Below are 23,980 nucleotides of genomic sequence, written 5' to 3'. Positions count from 1 at the left end.
GGGGGCGCTGCGGGCGGCGGTGCCATGCTAGCGGGGCCGGGCCTGGGCCGCGGCGCGGGGCGGCCGGAGCGGGCGGCACCGGGGCCTGGCGGCGCGGCCGGTCGGTGCCGGGAGGGATGTTCCGCAAGGCGCGGAGGGTGAACGTGCGAAAACGGAACGACTCGGAGGAAGAGGATGAGGAGCGCGACGAGGAGCCGCCTCAGGAGCCGGCGCCGGCGGCCGGGGTGGCGGGGGAAGGGCCCAGCGAGGCCTCCATGCCGCTGGCGTCGGGCGCCGGGCTCCTGCCTCTGCCCGCCGGCTGCGTGCCCCTCGCCCTGCCCGGCAGCCCCGCGGCCTTCGCTTGCGCCGCGAGCTACGGCGCGGCTCTCGGCTTGGGGCTGGGCTTGATGGGAGGCGACCGAGCAGGCCTGGGGGCTCTGCCGGCGCCCGCTGTCCTGCGCCCCCCGCCGCCGCCGCAGCCCCAGCAGGGCAATGGGCTGCCGGCGGCCGGGCGCCCCAAGGAGAAGAAGCGGCCGCGGGAGAACAAAGAGGTGCCGAGGGCCAGCCTGCTCAGCTTCCAGGACGAGGAGGAGGGTGAGGCGAATGGTCGCTTCTTGCGGGAGTGGAAGGGACCCGGAGCTGCTCAGCCTGCACTGGGCCTCCCTCCCGCCGCCTGCGCGCCCCCGGCCCTTCTAGAGAGCCGGGATCCGTACTTATTTTTTCAGGCAGTCGGGTTGCCCCGTGTGCCGTGGGGTGATGTGGGATCACACAAGAGGGGGCGAGCCCTGAGGGCACGGTACGGGCAGCCAGGGATGCGCGGGTAGGGAGCGCCTGTCGGTCCCGCGCCTTCCCCGGTCCGACCCGGCTCCTGCGGGGCCAGCATGCTCCCAGCGGGCTTAGTTGTGATGTAGGGCGCTAGATTGCCTCTGCTCTGTGTTGCTGGTGCATCACCTGTCGTGCGTTCACTGCACCTGAGTGGCCCGCAGGTTTGTGCGGGAGTAGGCGCAGGCCGTAGCCACCCCCTGGAGCCATCAGTGTTGGCTGAGGAGCATCTGTCCCATGGCTTTGTGTCGAGTTTGTTTTAATCTGATGTGGCTGGTGTTCACGGGTCACCTCGGACTGACTGCCTGTTGTCTGAACAGTTTGTATAGTTTTGAGTCGTCTTAGAAGAAATTCTTTTGAAATCACTGGAACTTGGTTTCTAAGATTCGTGATTTGAAATCTTGATGGAAATACTGAAAGCATAGAATTTCATTTTAGACTGGGAAAGAACCCCACAATGTTTGTTAATGGCATTTGTGAAGTTCTAGGTACAAAGTTAAGAGATTTACTAAATAAGTATGCTTGACAGAGCTAATGTAATGTTATCCAATTTCTCTTTTAAAGAAACTGAAGAAGTTTTCAAAGTGAAGAAATCAAGTTACAGCAAAAAGATTGTAAAACAATTGAAGAAAGAATACAAAGAAGATCTTGAAAAATCAAAAATTAGAACAGAGGTCAATTCTCCAACAGATGGTAACTGCAAAATTAATAGTAACTTTTGTAGTGGAAAAGATGAAGTACTGTAATTTCATTTCTTGTTTTCAAGATGAATTGTTAGTCTTCTAGAAGATTTCACATTTACAGCTGAGGTAGTGCGCAGATGAAATGTGTTACTTGAGCCTTATGAATGCTGTTCTGCAGTTGGTGGAGAGCTCTTTGAGTCTCATGTAGAAATTAACATAGAAGGATGAAACTTCTCAGCTCTGTTAGGTGGTTGTCAGTAGACATCAGTATTCTGAATTGCAGCCGTATTTATGACAGATGAGTTGCTTATTGAATTAGGAAGGAATTAACATTAGTTTGAATATGTACCTGTGCTTCTCTGACAGGATGTGTCCTTGTAATGCATTTTCTTTGAAAAGGAGGATTGTTGGGGGTGAGCAGAGTGGTGGTCTTTGTTATTAAGTTCATTGTTCAACAGCTGCCTGTTTCAGGACTTGGACCTTAGGGTAGACTTGATTAAGACAACAGACTGAAAGTGTTGGAGCAAAAGGATCTCTAACAATGTACAGTCCTTGAGAGCTTGGAATAGAGCCTGGGACTTCAATTTCATTGTACTATTGGTTTTTGGGAAGCTCGTTGGTAAAGTGTAGTGACTCCTTTTCCGCTTATGTTTTTACATAGATTATGTAATGCTATGAGCACGAGTTGGGAGACTTATGATCTATGATTGCAATGATGTAGAGAAGCAAATGGGATTGAACATGGTGCCATGCAGGAAATAGCCTTTTAAAATTTAAATAAATTATTTTTAAAGGTTTTGTCTGCATTTAGAAAACCCACAAATTCCTCTATATGAGAATCCTTAAATTGCCTATGCAGTGGTGTGGGGCATGAGCAAAACCAGAAATTATAATTTCTGTCGCTAATGTTCAGGTCCTCTGTGAAAACCTGGATTCTTGCTTCTGTCACAAAGATCCTTAAAACATTGCATTTTGCACATGGCTGTGTGGGCTTATTTTCAGTTTGTTTTGCTCTCCCTAATTGATATGGGTATAGTACAAAGACTTCAAGGCTACTACCGAGAGAGTAGCCTGGATTCTCTGAACAAGTGCTTGAGTCTAAAACCTCAGATCCGTGCAGCTTGGATTGGCTAGCTGGGTTTAACATACATTTTTTTACATATTATTTGTACTTGCTGCCTGTGTCTGTATGTTGCCCACCTAATGCAGGGTGTAGCCCAAGAGGAAGATGAAATGTTCTTTTGAAATCAGTCGGTTCTTGTGGAAAGATTTGGTGTAGCACAGGCACTGCTTTCTCGTTGCCTATGGAAGAGACTTTGACAAGGTTGCACAAGGTTGAGTTCCCCCACTTTCTTAATGCTTAACAATGTAGAGAATGTTTAGTGGTTGGTGGGGCTTGCCTTGTCACATTTTATTTTGAGAGGATGTTTATTGACTTAATCACAGTTAAGAAAGTGTATTTTCCTAGATCTCAAGCAATAAAATTATTACTTAACATTTTCATTTGATTTTAGCTTTTGGTTATTATATCTTAAAAAAAAATACATCTGAGTGATCTTTATAAAAGGAGTAAAACATGGACTTTGCTGTCTTGCCAGTTGAAGCACCACTAGAAAAGACAGGACAGAATAAGGATATAGGCCAAGAAGATGGGACTGCAAACAGTGAGCATGGTGAAGAAGAAATGGAAGTTGAAAGTGAGAAGGAAGAAGAAAAGCCAAAAGCTGGTGGTGCTTTTTCAAGTGCTCTGTCATCACTAAACGTTCTCCGCCCAGGTTGGTTTTTGTAATATGTCTGATAAGTTACCAAATTATTTAGCCAGTGTTTACAGCAGACTAATGTGTGTGAGAGATTAGGAAATAGTTTCCAACAATTTAGCATCTGAGAATTCAAGAAACTATTTTCTAAAGTTGTTGAGTTTTACAAGCCTTGTGAGAAAAAATGTTTTGCTACAGAGTGCTTCATCTTGATCTCAGAAGCAGGAATTTATCTCTCAAGTAGATGACAAACTCTAAGAAAATCTAGATTTGGAATAGGTGACTTCACATGAGATTTAACTGCTTTCAGTTAAAATCTATTCTTTAATTCAAATGTTTCAGTTATGGTCTGCAAGGTATCTGAAATATTTTCCTATCCTGCTTTGTATACTGAGGTTCTAGTCAGGCACTTATGCCAAGGAAATCACTCCGAGAAATATTTTTGAAACTAGTTTGCTAATTGTAGTAGTCTGCTCCCCAAATACCAGATGGGTGTCCTGGGTCCACACATTGATTTATATGACTTATGTAAGTTGAGTTAGTTTTGTGCTGTAGATTTTAGAGTTTTTAATTAGGTCTGCTTTTCATGTTTCCCCTTGATTGTACAATCTTCTGGGTATTAACTGTGTCTGATTTGGTGTCCTCTTGATCTCAGAGCAGTAATCGTCTGTTGAAGTGGTTGATGCTTTTTATTCCCCCAAAATAAGAAGAGCTGGGAGCAATATTGGGATAGGAAGTGACGCAGTCATGCATCTCATTTTCTTCCTCCCTTTGCAATAGTCAGCTCCTGTAAAGGGCTTCCTCTTCTTTAGGAATATGTCCCATAGGAACATCAGGCTTCTGCTCTTATGACATGAGCTGCTGGAAGCAGAGCCAGACTTTCTGTGATGATCCCAAATTTGAGGGTTTCTGTTCAGAAAGTTGACATGTTTAGCGTCTAAGGTACTTGCAAAAGTTTTCTGTGAGTATGGATTTGTTTCCTCTCATGTGTTTTTTTTTTTTCTGTGTGCAAAGATGATTTGGTAGGGTGACAGAGTTGAGCAATAAGAAATTGTAACACCTGTTTTGTTGCAGTGGTTGTTTAACAGTGCACACATCTGTCTCTAGGAGAAATTCCAGATGCTGCTTTTATTCATGCCGCTAGGAAAAAACGTCAAATGGCTCGTGAGCTTGGAGACTTTACCCCTGTTGACAGTGAACCGGGTAAAAGCCGCCTTGTTCGAGAAGATGAAAATGATGCCAGTGATGATGATGATGATGATGAGAAGAGGAGGATAGTTTTTACAGTGAAGGAAAAATCCCAAAGGCAAAAGATTGCTGAGGAAATAGGTAAACCCTTTTTTTGGAACGTCAGCTGATAAATATTCACACTGTTTTCACTGCAGGTGCTGCCATTCAGCATTTTTAAACAACATTTTTTCAAACAATCTGGAGGTGTATTGTGTTTCTGAGGAATGTGCTTGTAAAATTTTGAGCACAAAACGATATTCCTGTGCACACTGCTGGCTGTGATAGAAACTTAGGCTAAGGATCAGTTCTTGTTTTTCCTGTACTCTGTTTTTAGGAAGTATATAGTTGTGAAAAGAAAAACATTTGATATAGAATTCTTCTTGCTGGCAAGCAGGTAAAATAACCTTTTGGAAAAGGAGAATTAGTAAGACACATAGATTTTTAACATTAGAGGGTTTTACCAGCAGTGAATTGCAAATTTACCCATTGGATCTTTCAAGTGGAACGCCTGTGCTAATAATTCACAGGCCAGTGTCCTTAATTCCTCATGAAGAGGAAAGGAAGATGCTCTGAGATGTTCTCACTGAGGCATGGTTTCAGGTTTTTGTATTCATGGCCCTTATGTGAATGCATTATCTTCTTTTTCTTACTTGTATGAAGGTATTGAGGGAAGTGATGATGAAGCTCTAGTGGCAGGGGAACAAGATGAAGAACTCAGTAGATGGGAACAAGAGCAGATACGAAAAGGAATCAACATACCCCAGGCATGTACATAATCGTGCACTCTTTTTTGATTTGTTTCTGCAAGTATTGGCTAAATCCTTTACAAACTTGAGTAGTTTACAGAAGGCTGTTTCATCTGAGAAATTAAGTCTGTACATTCTGATGCTCTTTAAAGAGAAATAGTGTAAGTATTCAGAATGATAATGATACTAAGAATTTGTCCATTTGTCCATTTAAGAGGATTTGTCCATTTACCTTCTTGAGGGCATTTGTTTCTTCTACCTTAGATGTTGGATGCTTAAACCCACTTGATAATTACATTTTGTAACTGTATCTGCTTACATTTTTCACACGTAAGAAAGTAAGTTTCTCCTTTCTTTAAAGCCTAATATAGTACAATTGTATTTTGTCTGCCCCTAGGTTCAGCCAAGTCAGCCTGCGGAAGTGAATAATGTGTACTACCAGAACACTTACCAGACACTGTCTTATGGTTCATCATATGGCATTCCATACACCTATGCTGCGTATGGATCATCGGAAACCAAGTCTCAAAAAACAGATAATACAGTACCTTTCAAAACTCCCAGTAATGAGATGACTCCTGTTACTATTGATTTGGTAAAGAAACAGCTTAAAGACAGGTAGGACAGACCATCTTTTTAGACTTAAAGACCTGTCCCCTAGGTTTCTGTTCCTCAGGTGTCTTTTAGTCTCGGTGAGCAAACACAGAGTTTCATCGCTGGAAAAGTACTGACTGGCACATCCATTAAAAAAAAAAAAAAGGCAAACTAAAAAGCTCAAAGTGAAGATGACATTGACACTTTGTTCGAAAATCTCCTTGGATTGCTTCTCTGGAAGTGAAACTTTAAAAATGAGGCCATTGATCTTGTTGAAGACAGGTCTGAGTTGCATCTTCTGGACACTGCACAGTCTTATAGTGAAGAAATGAAAGGCCAGTGAGGTGTTTAGCTTATCAAGCTGCATTTCTTTAAACTGTGAATGAGAGATTTCCCCTTCAGTAGATAAAGAATTTAATTTTTAGCGTATACAGGGGGTTTTTTTGCGTAAACACTGTAATCTGCTTGTCAGGTATGCAAAAGGTATGGAATGAACAACGCAATTGCAATGAGAAATCATATATAATGAACAGCTTGCACTTTACATGTCTTCGAAATTGGTTTGTATTCCCCCTGTAGTGTTGCAGCCTTTGACAGTGACTCAAGTTAGTAGAGGAAAAAGAATGTTTTGTATAAGCTGTAGTTCCCATCCACCCCCAACCTGTCCAGCCAGCTTTTCCTTACAGACAGCCTTGCACCATTCTGTGCTATCAGCTCCTGTAAAAGTTTGTAGGAGCGGCCAATGCAATGCACCACAGCATAGTCTAGTAAACGAGTTTCAATCATTAGCCTTGCTGTTCATGAAGAGAGGGGAGAAGGTGACAAATAAAAGGTCGAGAATGTCGTTGCAGAATTTCCCATATATAGGCTCAGTACTTGCACTGTACTGTCTGTTTGATGTCTCAATGGTCTGAAATAGACAGACTTTTGGATGTAAATTTACTATTTATCCATTGCCCTTCAGGTTGGATTCTATGAAAGAAATGCACAAAGCTAATCGGCAGCAATATGAGAAACATCAGCAAAGCCAAGAGGACTCTACCAAGGCAATTGAAAGATTAGAAGGGTCTTCTGGGGGTATTGGTGAACGGTATAAGTTTTTGCAAGAAATGCGAGGGTATGTCCAAGACTTGCTTGAGTGTTTCAGTGAAAAGGTAAGGATGCAAAAACATTCATCTCTTTAAAAAAAAAAAAAGGTCTCTTATTACATGCCAAACACCACATCTCCCTCTGTTTTTGAAAAAAGTCATTTGAGAGCATATTCTTCAAAAGGTTTGGTTATTTGAGGATTGAAAAGAACTTTTTGTCATGCTAAGCTGATTATCAGCAATCTCTCTTCCCAGCTCACTGACTTTAGATTGCCTAAAAACTTGCAGATTTTGTTTCTTCAGGATTTGATAGATACTCTGGCATTTCAGCTTCACTCAGATACTCCTTTTTACTTGTGTTGGATATCAGGTTAGCAAAAATAAGGGCTGAATTATGACATTGCTACTTCCTGGAGTGCTTTCTGTACACAATAACAGAGACTTGTATTTTCTGTGTTATTATAAACTTCCTCCTGCCAGATGTTTCTTGGTACTGCTCTGGAGTCTGAAGGAGAGAAGTTTTAAAACTAGCAAAGCTGTTTGAAGACACCCACACTTAAAAATATATTTCTTTCATGTACTGTGATACTTTTATGTACCTCTAAGTCAAAAACTTAGTCTTTTTTCTTATATTATGCACTATGCTTTGATTACTTACTTTGTTGTAAATATAATAGGAACTCCTGAATATATATATATCTATACATGTATATATACATATACATATTAGGCACACACAGGAGCTGTAGAATTCAGTTAGCAGTATATAGGCTATTTCTTCATTGTCTTCTGACTTGAATACAGTAGTAGTATAGTAATTTCTTAATATCTTGTCAGAATAATTGAGTAGTTTAAACTACTGCTTGCCTAGCCCATTAGGTGTGAGAGAGGAATAGAAAAGCATTCTGGGTGCTGATGGGTTAGACATTAATTGTCCACTCTTAATGGTATTGGGAGAGTCCAGTCTTCGTCCTGTAAAAGCGAAGAGTAACTGTCATAAGCAAACCCAGGAAGTGTGGGACAGTTAATTCACCCAGCTGATTGATTAGTGTAACTAATTAGTTGCAACTGATTGTTCACTTAAGAAGCCATATTCCTGAGTCTGTATTAGCATTAGCTGTTGAAGGTTAATAACTTTCCTAGGCAGCTCTGGCAGTGCTCATTACCCAGATGGCTGAATTCCTACTAAAGATAAGTTTTTATATTATTACTTTGAGATAAATATGTATTTCAGAAGTCAGGTTAAATATCTGTGTCTCTATTCAGTGTTTGCTTTCTGAAGACCTTTTGTTAAATTACTTTTGTGATAACTATAAACCATGTCTGGAGGTTCTCCTTGATAGCATAAGGTGCCTTACTCAAATATTTTTAAGATGTGACTTTTACCATCTCAGGCTTCTTAGGGGCATTCACAAGTTTTGCTGGTTTCAGGTGGAGGCTGCTGCTGTACTTGTATGTAAAATGCATTGCAAAAGCAGCAGGTGACGTGGTCAATCTAACAGGAGCATTTCATGTATTTTGATATTGTTTGGCCAGATAATGTGGTTTGGAATTCAGTGCTTGCAGCATGACAAAAGTACCATCAAATTCAGAACCAGTAGCCCACAGGACACTGAAAAGTTTTCTAAAGAGGAGGTATTGGAAGGGGACAAAATCAAGTAAGAAAATCAGTATCAGTTTTTATTTAAATTAAATGCAGTAGGACAGTAAATTGTTCCAGTCTTTTGAGTGTAGAAATAAATTACCTTCAGCTTTTTTGTATAACCTGTGGCCCTGACTACTTCATATTTAAAGTGTTGTTATTATTATTTATAATAATATATGTAGTTATTATAATATACTCAAGGATATGTGCATATATATGTGTGTAATAATAATACTGTATGTGTATATACGTATATCTATACATACATATATGAAAACATATCTTTAAATACAATATTTTGAAGAGATTCTGAATGTTAGTATCACTTTACCCATTCTTAAGGGTCAGCAGAGAGTATAAAAAGACAGCTATTATGCAGATTTTAGAAAACAGCACTAGAAAAGTCAAATCCTGTGTGATACCTTTTTTCCCCCCATAGATAAGAAAACCAATAGAATGGAAGATGATTTCATGACTTCCTTCAGAAGTAATCACTGTCAAAATCATGCTTTCTGAGAAGGCTGGCTAGTCGCAATGGCATTTTTACATTTTGAATATTGGAATGTACAGTGGATACAGAAATACTGAATTGTTCTGGGCATACCTTCGACAGCACAAGTAGATGAACTGTTACTTTACCTGCAAAAACGAATTACCAAAACATGCTCTGTGTGTCAGAATTATCCTTGTGATCTAAAAGTTTAGAGACCTTTCTGCTTTTCCACTGTTTACAGGGAAAGTGAACAAAAAATCCCCTTGAAAATGCTGAATTTAAGGTACTCACTAAATAAAACAGGGAATGAGGTCTGTAACTTTATAGTAGTCAGTGAAATTGTCAGCCACTCATTAACCACAGTACTGATTATAGAAGAATAAGGGCTTCTAAGTCTCTTGTATTCTAAATGGGAAGTATTTTGAGTGGATTCATATGTCTGAATATATCACTAGGTTTCTTTTTTAATCCTGAGAAAATTACAGAAAGAAGCCCTAGGAATGCTTTGAAAAATTTTCGTTTAACCATTCAATGTTAGAATTTCCTCTACATGTTTAAGAGAAGAAGCTATATTTTCTATGGTAAACTGCAGTAAAACTAGTATTTTTAAACTATTATTTCTGTTTTCAAAACTGTCTTAAATTCCAAATATAAACTTCTGGCACTTGGAAGTTTATTCCCTCCTTGTCTTTCTCTCTACTCTTTTCTCCAAAAGAAAGGTGTGCGTATTTTGAGTTGGTGCAGAGCTGCTTTCATTTTAATCCCTGGAGCCCAGTGTATCTCACAAAGCTAACACCTTTTTCTCCTCTGATGTGTGTGTCAGTCTCAGTGAGCTGAAATGGCCCTCTAGCTATAAACTAGAGTCTTACATTTTACTGAAGGAGGTTCTTTAATAGCTGCTGAGTCACCTTCTAAAATACATCAGGAAACAATTTCTGATTTTATCTTTTGTTTTGAAAAAAATGTAATCCTGGATGGTAGGCAGCAATGAAATATAAAAGGCTGGAAGACTGTGGAGTAAGCATACGTCTCAGAGGTAAGGAGGACATGGCTTAAGTGTTCATACCAAAAGGACTTGCCTTTCCCAATTAAGAGATTGTGAAAACTTCTGGTTTGTCTTTAAATATTCATAATGATCTAATTTTAACTTGTCCCAGGAAATGACAGAATAAAAAAGTGAGCAGTGAACCTGCTATTTAATGTCAGGAAATTCCCAGCTGTCATAATATCATCTATTTTTGTTAGAGATGCTACTAAAATAGTTCATTAAAGAAAAAAAAGTGACAGGGCTGACTTGACCTACCTGAATTATTCAAGGTTATACTTAGTGCATAACTTGCAGGAGTGATACTATTTTAATTTTAGTGATAATCTAGAGGAGTATTTGATTTGAATTACCCGTTGACTTAACACCCTTATGCAGGGTTTGATTTCATTTCAGTAATAATATTTCAGCATATGCTAATCAGAGCAAAACAATAGCTGCTGGCTTCAGTAGGTTAGATTGATGGGTGGTTTTTTCTCTGAGTACAGTCAGGTTATTTTCTCAGTGAAGTATAGAATTCTTCTACATTCTTATTTAAAGATAGAGAAGAAACAATCGATGTCGGAGAATTGCAGACTTTTACACACATGTAACACACTTGATAGGGAAAGCAAGAGTACTGGAAAGAATATTTCACACTCTGAAATGGATGTCTGGCTGTGTAGACTCATTCAAGCCACGGAAGCTGCTTTCAGAGTGCTCTTGCTCTGACTGAAAGTTGCCAACATTAAATGTATGCGTTTTCCCCACACCTTGAACTATCTCCTGGTGCAGATGATACAAACATGTAAAAGGCAGGAGTTTGTGCTGCTGGGAGCACAGTGGCAGCATTTTGCTCCGGAATAGGCTGGGACCCCAGAAGCTGAGCAGCTCAGGATCCGGGTATTACGTGGTGTGTTGTATTTTTACAGGTGCCTCTGATTAACGAACTTGAATCTGCAATGCACCAGCTGTACAAACAGCGAGCTTCCCGCCTTGTCCAAAGACGACAAGATGATATTAAAGATGAATCTTCGGAGTTTTCAAGCCATTCAAGTCAGTCCATCTTGAAGGTTTTTATTATTCATTAAACAACCTTGTTTACTTAGTATGACTTAATTGAAATGTAAATGTTTAATGTATGACTGTCTTAAAGTTTATTCTTACTCTTGAGATGAGTAGAAGCAAGCTTAGATGGAAGTTCTCTAATCTGTTTTGTTTTAAACTCCAAACCGCTCTAACTCTGACTTCATCTCTCCTTTCTGTTTCTCTTAACTGTATTTTCTCTTTCCTAGCACTAAAAATGTATGCATGGTGGCAGTGGGAGTAGTGGTAGCATGTGACTCCCCATTTTCTTCTTACATCAGGACTTCTTAAACATTTATTTTAACCTTCCTGAATCTATATAAACATCATTTAACATGTACAGTTAACTGTATAAAGCCACAAAGCACTGGGCTAGACTTCGGTCTAATGTTCTGTTTTGTAGCCAGCAGAAGTATTTAATTTCAGACCCTTAAATGGTAAATTAAAGAACTGGAAGGCTAATCAGACTAGTACAGTGATCCTATATGAAGTACACCTTAAGAATAGCCAGTTAAAATTCCTGCTTACTGTGAATTTGTGGATGGGGGGATTCTCACTGAGGAGGTTTCTTGTGGTGGCTACTCTTCAGTATGTAAAACTCTACAAAAGCATAAATGTTGACTTGGATGGAAATACATGTTTCTTGGAGGAGGTTTTATTCAGCATATTAAATGAATGGATGAAATACCCTATTAATAGGAATCCTCTTTATGCTTCAGAGAGCTTCCCATTTTTAAAAATGGCTTTCTGTCCTGTTGCTGATGTAAAATCCTATAATCAATGCCATTTACCTGTTCTGCCACGGTTGTCAGAGATGAAATCTTGTTAATGCCATTAGCTAGAACTCACTGAAGATGATAAAGTGTTAGGATGTCAGAGTGTCAGTGTTGGTCATTCCTCTATAGAGTGGTTAGCATACATATTCTTTTTAGGACTGTGTTTGGAGTTCTAGGCATCACATGGCCTTGCAGTCTTATCAGGAAAATGCTGTTGTGAGAACTAGAAACCTAATATATTAGAAACCTCTTTCCTGAAAGAAGCTTAGAATGGATTCTTTTATACTGAAATTTAATGATGGGATGGCAGTAGTTCTCATTGCTGAGGTTGGGTTTTACAGAAAGATCTTATTTAGTATCTGGAAATTTAGAGACAGCTCTCAGTAGTTCAGGTATTGAACTGGAATACTGACATAGATCATAATTAATAGTTTAAATGATGAATTTGTAAATAGATTTTGTCAGAACATGTAAATTTATTCCTGAAGTTTGGATAGGCTGTTGTTTAAATGTTTATGTTTATACTTTAACGGGTGGACTTGAGCAGTGGCTAGCATTCAGTCTACTGTTTAAAATTTACCTGGAAAGGAGGAACTGGAAACACTCCTGTCTGCTATCTGCTATTTTAGCTGTGTTGTTTTCTATAGCCAGGAACAAAGATAATCAGAGCTTGAAAAGAGGAGGGAAAATGGCTTATCTTTCTGTAGATTTTGATATGTTTTAAACTTCAGGCAATCTAAAGCATATAAACCTAGAAGCACTGTGACTAGAACTCTGAAATATTGTATATTCTTGCTCCAGTCACTCTTGTCTGCTTTCTTTTTTGTTAGTTTTCTTCTCAAAAATTATGTGGTGAATGTGTTTATGTAAGGAGCACTCTTTTCTTGGACATTCCATTTAAACTATTTCTGTTAAAACTGTTGACTTTTATGTAGTTCGGCACTATTGTGAGAGGGATAAGAGTGAAGTATGGTGACAACTATTTGACATTTAAGTGGAAATTTTTCCAAACTCCACTGCTTTCTGTTTTAACCTCTACACTTGGTGAATTCAGGCTTCTGGGGGGTGTTGGTGGGGGGTTTTTTTTGGTTGGTTTGTTTTGGGGGGTTTTTTGTTGGTTTGTTTTGTTTCTTTAAACTTTGACTTTCTATTTCAAAGGACTTAGTTTTAAAAGTGGGTAAAAGGCTCTTACGAAACAGCCTACATCACATTTATAAACCATAAATAAGCATTTTAATTTTCATTGATGTAATTTTACAGATAAAGCACTGATGGCACCAAATCTTGATTCTTTTGGGCGAGACAGAGTGATCTATCAAGAACAAGTCAAGCGTCGAACTGCAGAAAGAGAGGCTAGAAGGTAGAGAATGAGATTTCTTGTCCCTTTAGGAGTCTTTGTCTGCTTGCAAGATAAAACTTTCCTGTGTGACATGCTAACATGAGTGGCAACGTTTGATTCTTCCCTGCAAAGGGAAGAAAACACTACAGCTGGTAGTGGGCAGAGGTGTTCTTATTTATCCCAGCTTATCATGCAAGTGTAGAAAATATTCCATGATACTGATCTAAAATCGCTAAAAGAAAGCATAGTAAATACATTACATATCTATATGGTCTCTGCTGTTTTTTTTTCTTTTCATTGTTTGAGGCAGCAGCGTAGTGGAATGCTTGAGGTGGTGGCACAGTAAAAGTTATTTTCTGCTTGACTTTCCTGGAACTAAAAGGACAAGCCTAAGTGGGCGTATTCATTGTGTAGATGGGGAAAACAGCTGGTTTCTACTGTGTTAGTATAGCTGGTTTTACAGGTGACAGCTGGCTTATATTGCTGCTCCTTTCCAGAGCTCGCCGTAGACAAGCGAGAGAACAAACTGGGAAGATGGCAGATCACCTTGAAGGCCTTTCCAGCGATGACGAGGAAACTTCAACAGATATCACAAACTTCAACTTGGAGCGAGGTTAGAAAAGCTACCCAAGCTTTTATCAGAGACTCACAGCATGGTCTGGATTGGAAGGGACTACCCAGTTCCAACCCCCTGCCATGGGCAGGGACACCTTCCACTAAACCTGGTTGCTCCAAACCCCATCCAACCTGGCCTTGAACACTTCCAGGGATGGGGCAGCCACAGCTTCTCTGGGCAACCTGTACCAGGGCCTCACCACCCTCACAGGGAAGAATTTCTTCCCAATATCTGATCTAACCCTGTTCTCTGTCAGTGGGAAGCCATTCCCCCTTGTCCTCTCACTCCAAGCCCTTGTCCAAAGTCCCTCTCCATCTTGTAGATTCCCTTCAGGTACTCTAAGGCCACAATTAAGTTACCCTGAAGCCTCTTCTCCCAGTTGAATAATCCCAGTTCTCTTATGTAAGAAAATACCAAATATTTTACAGGAAAAAAAAAATTGATCCAAATGCAGCCCTATTTATATACTTCACCATATTTTGGGAGAAGTTTAGGAACTTTTGATTCCAGGATCATCACTGTGACCAGAATAGTCTCTATCACCAACCTGTTGTGTTTCTTGTAGCTGATTGAATAGCCCATCCTTAGTGAGGTTCTTTTTATTTAATTCAAACGTGCATGTGCTGGCAAGCAGTAAGCTTTTGGACTGCCAGAAAGTCTTCCTTCCAATTTGTAAAATAGTTTGTCATTCTTGAAATACCTGTTTGTCTTACTTGTGAAATTTTGAAAACCTCAGTGCTTTAAAAATCTTTTTTTGGTTCATGGCAAGTATTTAGTAGAGTTGTGAATAAGCTTCTAGAAATGCAATGACAAAAACTTTGTAGAGTCTTGTTGCAGCCTGGCAAAGTTTGCAAATGATAGAAAACAATGTTGAATGGAAATATTGTGGAAAAATCTTGTGGTACAATTAGCATTTCCTCTGATTAAAGAGAATCGAGTTAGAAGAAGTGAGGAGGAGGAGAGCAGCAAGGATCACATACACAGAATTGCTTGTGTTGTATTTGAGGAGGGAATGGTTTTGGTCTCTTCAAGTAGGAAAACAATATTGACTTTTCACAGTATGAGAGCTAGGGACCATGAAATTAAGTGATAGGATAGGTTTAAAATAAAGAGGTCACTTCTCTCAGTCAAGGTAATGGCAAAGTCATTGCTGTAGGTGGTTGTGGAGACCTGAAGTATGAACAGGTTGGAAAAGCAATTAGATGAACTGTCTAGCTGTTAGGTCTTTTGGAAGTGCAGACAGTTTCCACACCTTTAGTTGCTGGCTGATTTACTGCAATTTTAGGATTGCACTGATTTACTGCATACAGGGAGAGCTTGTGGATAAACAGAACAACTGTTCAGGGTTGTTAGGCGCTATAATTAACTTTGCTAAATTAAATTATATAGATTCAAACCTCAGTGGGGCTGAATTGCACTTAGTAACTTGGCGGTTTATGTGTGGGGAAAGCATTTTGTAGAAATTTGTTCAGTTTATGAATAAGCATAGTATTTATAAAGCTTTTTTGCTATTCTTCGTAGCTCTCATGTTAGTCCAGAAACAGCAGTGAAACAGAAGTGAAACAGAGGACTCCACTTTGGACCTACTAGCTTTATATGTAGTGTTTTTTCTTAATCCCAGTATGAAAAGTGGGGTTGTATGACATAATCCCCTGTTCCCTCAACCCTGTCCCTGCCTGCTGTGTGTACTAGTTGTGTTCATTGTGTATGGGTTACTCGTGTAACCAAGTATTGACAACTGTGGCTGCAGCAAATAATGACTGATTAAAATGAAACTAACCCTGAGAAGTAGAAAAGATGAAGGGAAAATTATATAGAGAGAAAAAGATCTGGACTGCATAGAATACTGGTACTGTAAATACAAAAAAAAAATAGAAAAGAAGGTGCTAGAGGACTGTAATCACTGACCAGTGCTAAGAGGCATGTTCTGGGCAACATTGTAGCATGGTGTCTGCCAGTACCCACCCTGTCTAAACTGCCAATTCAGTTGGTTTATCTGAGATGCCCTCCTGGTTTTGCCCTTGGATAATCAAAGATGTAGAATAATCTGGGTTGAAAAGGGCCTGGAGATCAGCTGTTTGAAACTGCAAGGTAAAGCAAGGCCAGCTTTGAAGTTAGATCCACTCTGAATACAGCCCAGTACATCACCAATCCTAACTATGTCTGGTTACTTAAAATCCTTCCATGAAATGTTTAAAGTAAGACCTGTGATAAAACAGTCTATTGGAGAGTACTCACGTGCTCCTGTTTTTATAGCTTTGTGTGTTTGAGGCAGGAGTAACAGAACTTTTAAAGGTGATGGGGTTTTTTTTGGTTTTGTTTGTGGGAGTCAGCTTATGGCAGCGAGCATCAAAGAATGTCTTGATAGAGGCATTACAGGGAGTAGGTGATTAACTTCTTGTTCCTTTTCTCCCCTCCCAGACCGTATATTGAAAGAATCCAGCAAAGTTTTTGAAGATGTTTTGGAAAGCTTTTACTCGATTGATTGCATTAAGTCACAGTTTGAAGCTTGGCGCTCCAAGTACTTTGCTTCTTATAAGGATGCTTATATTGGCCTCTGTTTACCAAAGTTGTTTAACCCTTTAATCAGACTTCAGCTGCTTACCTGGACTCCTTTGGAGGTAAGCTCCTCTGCAAGCAGCTCCTCTACATTAGCTGCTACATGGTGGTTCTTTCACACTTGTGCAGAGCAAAGTAAATTGCACCTTTGATGTGCGCTTCTCTTAAAGGTGTGTTCTAGGGATGAAGTTTCAAATGGGCATCTGTCTTGAGGCAGAGCTTTTCTGGGGGCTGCCCTGGACTGGTTGATCCTGTATGTTCCCAGCAGGCTGGAGTTCAATTTGGCGTATTGCCAGTTCCTTCTCAGGCAGTGGTGTACACCAGGTCTGCAGCTGCCCATGGTAGTGGGTTGGAACTAGGTGATCTTTAAGGTCCCTTCCAACCCAAACCATTGTATGGTTCTATGAAAATACATTTAGTCTTTAAAATACTTCAGAGAAAATTGTGACTCTAGATACGTTGTTTCATCAGAAGTGGAATTTAGAAGCTTGTTCTTACGTGGAATTAAACTTGTGTCTCTAGGTTATGTATCTTTTTCTCACCTACACCTTCATACCCTGTAGAATTCTGGCTGGCCATTTCCAAGTCTTCCTCACAGTACTCATTGCCCAGTTATTAGGTAGAGAACATGGGAAAAGCAGGACAGCACTGTGGCAGCCCAGTATCCCTGGCACACATTCATTGTCCAGCCTGCATATGTATGCTTTCATGAGATGCCACCAGGACAAACAGTTCAGGTGGCTTTTGATTCCCTCTCTTTCTCCTTTTTTCAGAAGTGTTTTTTTTTTTTTCTTATCTACTAAGAGAATATCTGCAGAAGGGGATTTTCTGTCAGCTCTTCTCTGAGTGCAGAGGAGTGCATGACTCCTCTTCAGAGAAAGTTCAGAGTATTAAAGTAATTTTATTAATTTGATGTTTGACTTAATAAACCAGGAAAAATCTAAGAAAGATGCCCTCAAATTTAAAACAGTTTTTGTGCATTCTCCCTTCCCCCATGCTATTTCTCTGAGTTTTCAGGTTGACAAAACAAAGCTCATGTTACTTGGAGACATGGTACATAATTGTCAAGTCTAACTGTATTCACTACTCTCTGTTACTGGTGCTGGTAAGCATTTTGTTAAGTTAGAAAAATTAAAAGGTGCTCTTAAAGAGAGGTTTTAAATCCAGAAGGCATGATTTTATAATGCAGCACAATTGAGGTGTACTTCCGACTTGTACCCTAATCTGTAGGCTTTTGTTTGGCTCAGGTGTAAGTAGAAGTTAAAATCTGTGGCAACTGCTAAAAAATCAATCTTACTTCAGCCATCTTCGCTTTTCATTACATCTAGTGACTGTGCTGGTAGAATGAATTGGTTCATTTGGCAGAGTGTTTTAAAGCTGTTTTCTGAGTATATTGTACTTGCATACATAATACTTCTATGTATTGACTTCAAATCTTTGTTTAGGAATCTAATCCCAATTCTTTTATTATTAGGGCAAGTGTCGAGATTTTGAAACAATGTTGTGGTTTGAGTCGCTGCTGTTTTATGGCTGTGAAGAGCAGGAGCAGGTGAAAGATGATGCTGATATTTCACTATTGCCTACCATTGTAGAGAGAGTTGTTCTTCCTAAATTAACAGGTATAGGCTTAGAAAATGGGAGGAAAGGGGTTGTGGAGTCTGATGCTTGTTTGTGCTTTCAGATTTTACTGTTTCGTAAATAATTGCATGAATGTCTCAGTATCTGTATTTGAGTATTTGTAAAGTGGAGTAATTCTTTAATCTCTTACAGTAATTTCTGAAAATATCTGGGATCCCTTTTCAACCACACAGACATCTAGAATGGTAGCAATTGTACAGAAACTAATAGATGGATATCCCTCAGTGGTGAATGCAGAAAACAAAAATACACAAGTAAGTTGTTGGGTTTTTTCCTTGCATATGTTGCATAAGTTAAGGAATTTGAATATATTTTTAATGCCTTATGTTGGGAAATACAGCAAGAAAAAGTATTTTTAAATTATTTGATGCTCTGCAGCCTGATTGTGGGGAGTAAAGTATGGTGATAAATTAAAAGAAGAAACTCAGTGGAGCCTCCCCAAAATAGATACTAGAGGTAAAAAGTACACCAGATGTATTAAGACTTGTTGGTCTCCAGTTTCGCTGTAAGGATTGGCTACAAATACTCAGGCTTTTCTTTTTTAGATCTTTGCAGCCTTTTCAAATGTTTTGCCTGGAAATTGGATTGTTTTACTTGCCTTCTTTGAATGCAGGAACTGATATTAGGAGTTCAGGTTTTTAACTGAAAGTGTCAAATTTCAGCTCTGTCAATTATTACAGACTTCTTTAAGACTATTTGTGTGCTCAAATCTGAATCTATGTTTACAGTTATGGTCACAAGTGTTCTTTGTTGCTTTAAAAATCAGTATCTGAGTGTTTAACTACTATGCAGTACATTAGGCATTTAAAAAAAATTATCTGTTTCAGATGCTTTTAAAGGCATTGTTGCTAAGAATGAGGAGAACACTAGATGATGACGTATTCATGCCCTTGTATCCAAAAAAGTAAGTTTACTTTCAGCTATGGTGTTAGACCTTTCTTCGCAAGTCACTGTCTTCTGTCCATAGTTAACAGGGGCTTTTCCCAGTGTGATTCAGTGCCTGGATACAGGAGATCTTTTGTTATCCTGCTAGGAGCATTTAGCAAAGACAAGAAGGATGGAAGGGAATATTTATGGAAATGTGTGTTGGAAGGAAAAAGCCAGCAAATTCAAGACAGAGGTGTGGTCTTGGTTGCTCATTAAAGAAATTTCTTACTTTCCAGCATCTTAGAAAACAAGAACTCTGGTCCATATTTGTTTTTCCAACGTCAGTTTTGGTCTTCTGTTAAGGTAAGTCAGTAAATACGTCTGGTAAAGCTTTGGTCTAAGACAGTGTAGCAATAAAATCCTCCTCAAATTTGTGGAAAATGGTAGATGGAATCTGCTTCAACTTCATTTGCAAAAACTCTTAATTCCCGATTCTTAGTCTTTGATAACACACTGTGCCCTCTTCTCATGGTGTGTTTGGTCACTAGTGGTGTCCCCCAGGGCTCAGTTTTGGGCCCAGTCCTGTTTTATATCCTTATTGATGATCTGCATGAGGGGATCAAGTGTACCCTCAGTAAATTTGTGGATGACACCAAGTTGGGCAGAAGTGTTGATCTGCTGGAGGGCAAGAAGGCTCTGCAGAGGGACCTTGGGATTGATGAGGTCAGTGAGATGAGGGTCAACAAGGCCAAGTGCTGGGTCCCTACACTTCGTCCACAGTAACCCCAGAGCTGCAGGCTGGGGGCTGAGTGGCTGGAAAGCTTCTAGGCAGGAAGGGCCCTGGGGGTGCAGGTCAGTGCAAGCCAGGTGGGCCCAGGTGGGCAAGAAGGGCAAGGGCACCTGGCCTGTACCAGCAATGGTGTGTCCAGCAGGACCAGGGCAGTGACTGTCCCTCTGTGCTGGGCACTGGTGAGGCCACACCTCAAATGTTGTGTCCAGCTCTGGGCCCCTCAGTTCAGGAAGGATGTTGAGAGGCTGGAGCATGTCCAAAGATGGGAATGGAGCTGGGGAAGGGTCTAGAGGGTAAGTCCTATGAGGAGCAGCTGAGGGAGTTGGGGTTGTTTAGCCTGGAGAAGAGGCAGTGAGGGGGGACACCTTGTCACTGCCTAACAGTGGGGTGTGGCCACAGGGGGTTGGGCTCTGCTCCCAGGCAACCAGCGACAGGATGAGGGGAAATGTCCTGAAGCTGTGCCAGGAGAGCTTTGGGATGGACATCAGGAAGAATTTTTTCACAGAAGGGATAATGAACCATGGGAATGGACTGCCTAGCGAAGCGGTGGAGTCACATCCCTGGAGGCATTTAAGAAAAGATGAATGTGGCATTCCATATTCTGGTCTAGTTGGCAAGGTGGTGTTTGGTCAAAGAGTGGGCTCGATGTCAGGGGTCTTTTCCAACCTAATTGGTTTTGTAGATGAAAAGGTTGTCAAGTGGAAGCACCATCATTTCAACTGGAATGTTATGGGGTCACTTAGCTTACTCGCCCTGGGTTTTTTGTCCTGGTGCTTGTCAGAATAAAATATACTACTTTGGGGAATGGAGGAGCTCAAAGCCATGGCTATCATAGTTTATTTCCAATAAAAGACTGTGAAGAAAATTAACTCCCAGCTAAACAGAAAAGTAGAGACTGATGTTGATCGAACAACTGCTCTGCCATGATCACACAAACAGAGCTCTTCTCTGGAATTTTCTGTTTAAATTGCAGCAGCAAGGGAGGCTGTATTCTGAATAGATTTGCAATGCATTTTAAAGTAGTAAATATTTTTAAATGTTCGATGTGTTTGATCAACTCTGTTTTCAGTACATTTTGGAACAGTTATTTTCCCCGTGTTATATTTTCAGTTATTGGGAAACTTTCTCCAGTGGTATGGAATCCTGTCAAACAAAACTCTCCAGGAGCTGTCCATAGATGGGTTGCTAAATAGATATATTCTTATGGCTTTTCAAAACTCAGAGTATGGAGAGGACAGCATTAAGAAAGCTCAAAGTGTAAGTAAAATCAAACAATGTTTAAAGTAATGGATTTCAGCCGAAAGGAAAGTATAGTTAAAACTTGATGTTGCCTATGAAATCTTGGCTTTGATACCTCGAAAGTTGTACTGTCAGTGAAAAGTAGATTTTATTTTTTTTTTTAGTATACAGACTGAAGAAAGAACCTTCTCTGGCTCGTGCCTGTAGATTGATTAGGTATACTGTGGGTTTCAGTGCTTTGTTGCTTGGATTTTGGTGTGTGTCTTTTTGTAGTTTTCTCATTTTTTCAGTCATTTTGGTCTTGGGACTGCAGTCTTACTAGGCAGACTTCACAAGTCATGTTACATAGCTTTTAAAAATTTTGTTACGTTGTGTTTTAACTTCCTTTTCCTGTTTTTCCTAGGTAATTACTTGCTTCCCTAAACAGTGGTTCGCTAATCTAACAGGAGACAAGACTATTTCTCAGCTAGAAAACTTCTGTAGATACCTTGTTCACCTGGCTGATACAATTTACAGAAACAGCATTGGTTGCTCTGATGTAGAGAAGAGAAATGCAAGGTAACTTATTTTGAGTTAAAGCAGTTGCAGTTCTTGTGATTTGTTTTATTTTGCTAATGCGTGCAAACATGGATAACTCTTTCCATCCTGCTATGTGTCTTTGGAAACTTCTTCGAATTCACGTTAGAAATGTTACATTGTGGTAGATAGGGATATTTTTTAGGTGTCTGAAAACAGTAACTGCTGGAAATACTGAAACACTGATATTTTGCACTACTCCTATGTGTCCTGGATTCTTAAGGAGATTTATAAATAGCAGGGAGAAGGACTTTTTATATGAGAAGATACTGTCAGGACAAGGGAGAGCGGCTTTAAACCTGAAAGAGAAGATATTTAGGTTAGATACTGGGAAGGAATTCTGGCTGTGAAGGTGGTGAGGCCCTGGCACAGCTTGCCCAGAGAAGTTTCCCATCCCTAGAAATGCTCAGGGCCAGGTTGGATGGAGCTCTGAGCAACCTGGTCTACTGGAAAGTGTCCCTGTGCATGGCAGGGGGTTGAAATGAGATAAGCTTTAAGGTACCTCCCAACCCAAAGTATTCTATGATTCTGCCAAATTTTGTAGCTACCGTGTTTGGACTGTTTCATCTTGTGAGTCTGTTGCTGATTCCTGTATAGTGGCTTCTAAATTGCAAACTGTATTTTGTATACAGTTCAAAAGTTCTGACTATTTACACAACCAACTAGATGAACCTGTTTTAATTGAGATCCCAGAGTCATTTTACTTGAATCCAACGGTCAGCTTAATTAAAAGTTTGGATTAGATATGTTTCTGCTGGCCAAGTAACTGACATGCTAAGGGAACAGCAACAGCACAGGAATGAACAGTCTTCCAGTCTTGGTACAGTCCTGTGTTTCAGTGTAACAGTTTGGGATTTAAGTTTATTTAAGTTTCTTAAGAACTGTTTTCTTTTGGTGGTGTGTTTCTAAATTTGAAAGAATTTGCTTTACCAGATGAAATGATAACTTGGTAAAAATTTTTCTTGGAAGAGAAACATCCAGTTATCCTTGTTTCCATAACAGGTTCTGATTTGATTTCTGTCTTCTGTCCTGCTTTTTCCCAGCATTTAACAAATCTCCGTCACCCCCATTGCCGTTACCCTCATTAAGCAAATATAATAAATCTGCAGCAGGAATATGAAATATATGGCTCCATAATGTAGTCTTCTCTTGGAAAATTAATCAATGTAATTGATGGTTCTGTTTCTGTATTGATTTCTCCTACCTCTTTTTTAGGGAGCACATCAAGCAGATCATAAAGCTTCTAGCAAGTATCCGAGCCCTGGATCATGCTATTACTGTTGCAAATGATCACAATGTAAAAGAGTTCAAGATTCTAATAGAAGGAAAATAGACTTTTCCCACAACTCATTTTGAGCTTTAAAACCATTCCTGATGTGTAATTTATGTACATATGTAAAGTTTCTTAAGCTGTAAAGTATTGATCTTTGTTTTAATACAAAGTGCATTCTTATATACAGCATCCTTAAAAATAAAAATCATTAACTTCATTAAAAACAAACATGGAATCCCAAGGTTGTCATCTTTCCAGAAACCAGATTTTCCCTCATGTTTCTCAAAATCTTGTTTACAAAAATACTCTGTGCCCATGGTCAGTTATCACCTACTCCTGTTAATTGTTCCATGGTTAACTGGAATGTGTATAATATATTCTGTGTAATACAATGTATGCATATATTTATACCACCATGTTGCTTTCACACTGGATATAGAGATGTTGTACTGTTGCAATGAGCTTTTCATTTGCTAAAAAATACTTATTTTGACAATAAAATGATCGTATTATTGGTCAAAAGAGCTGGTAAAACATTCAAATACGTGAAAAGTCACGAGTTGAAGAGTAGGGACACACTAAAGTGGATTCTGACCTTTTAAAAGCAGCTGTGCTGCACTCCAAGTGGAGTAGCTAAAAAGAGATTTGCATTCAGAATATGGAACTCTTAAGACTGTTCTTCAAAAGGAAGATCTGGATCAATGCTGAATTTTTTTTTTTTGATACAGGCAAACACTGAGAATTTGTTACTATTGTGCATGTGTAGATGGTGGCACTTCCTAAGCTCCAAACACCTTTCATTTTGTAGGAGTAATGGTTTACCTCTGAATTCTGGACCCTCCTTCCTTTTCTAAGTTGCTTAAGTTGTGTCAGGGTTGGGGGGGGTTGAGTTTGGTTTTTTTGTTTGTTTTGTTTTTTTGATTTTGTTTTGTAATGTCATTCATGGAACCTATTTCTTCAGGTTAGTGTGGCTAAAGATATGGAGCAAAATGAAGGTGAAAAAAACCTTTGAAGTATTTATATTGTGGTAAATATTCATATGTTACACTTCCCACTAAATATCAACTATGTATAGTCTTAAAAAACCCAAGGCATTTAATTTAAGTGTAAGTGAAAAACCACTTCCAAAATCTGTTGATATACATCAGAACACTAGTGAC

The 23,980-nt window shown here is 39.7% G+C and overlaps 1 protein-coding gene across 1 annotated transcript; it reads left to right on the top strand.

The window, feature by feature from the left end:
* Positions 1-33: 33 nt before the first annotated feature.
* On the top strand, positions 34-23,048 carry PAXBP1 (PAX3 and PAX7 binding protein 1). Its single transcript, XM_069023454.1, has 18 exons — positions 34-573; positions 1,366-1,494; positions 3,083-3,259; positions 4,349-4,570; positions 5,132-5,235; positions 5,615-5,835; positions 6,776-6,965; positions 10,994-11,117; positions 13,184-13,283; positions 13,760-13,875; positions 16,300-16,499; positions 17,912-18,056; positions 18,208-18,329; positions 18,903-18,979; positions 19,239-19,305; positions 20,843-20,989; positions 21,375-21,529; positions 22,763-23,048. Exons 1-18 carry the CDS (start codon positions 117-119, stop codon positions 22,878-22,880), a joined length of 2,871 nt encoding a protein of 956 aa, XP_068879555.1. The 5' UTR covers positions 34-116; the 3' UTR covers positions 22,881-23,048.
* The last annotated feature ends 932 nt before the right edge of the window (positions 23,049-23,980 follow it).

The sequence above is a fragment of the Aphelocoma coerulescens genome, chromosome 1 (assembly GCF_041296385.1).
Source record: "Aphelocoma coerulescens isolate FSJ_1873_10779 chromosome 1, UR_Acoe_1.0, whole genome shotgun sequence".
Lineage (NCBI taxonomy): Eukaryota > Metazoa > Chordata > Aves > Passeriformes > Corvidae > Aphelocoma > Aphelocoma coerulescens.
The sequence above is the reverse complement of the archived record's forward strand: the minus strand, read 5'-3'. Positions and strand labels throughout refer to the sequence as shown.

Excerpts from the sequence above, each read along its gene's own strand:
- PAXBP1 (XM_069023454.1), top strand. The coding sequence starts at position 117 with ATGTTCCGCAAGGCGCGGAGGGTGAACGTGCGAAAACGGAACGACTCG. Across the intron at positions 4,571-5,131 it reads AAAGATTGCTGAGGAAATAG|GTATTGAGGGAAGTGATGAT; the intron begins GTAAACCCTTTT and ends ACTTGTATGAAG. Across the intron at positions 19,306-20,842 it reads AGTTTTGGTCTTCTGTTAAG|TTATTGGGAAACTTTCTCCA; the intron begins GTAAGTCAGTAA and ends TTATATTTTCAG.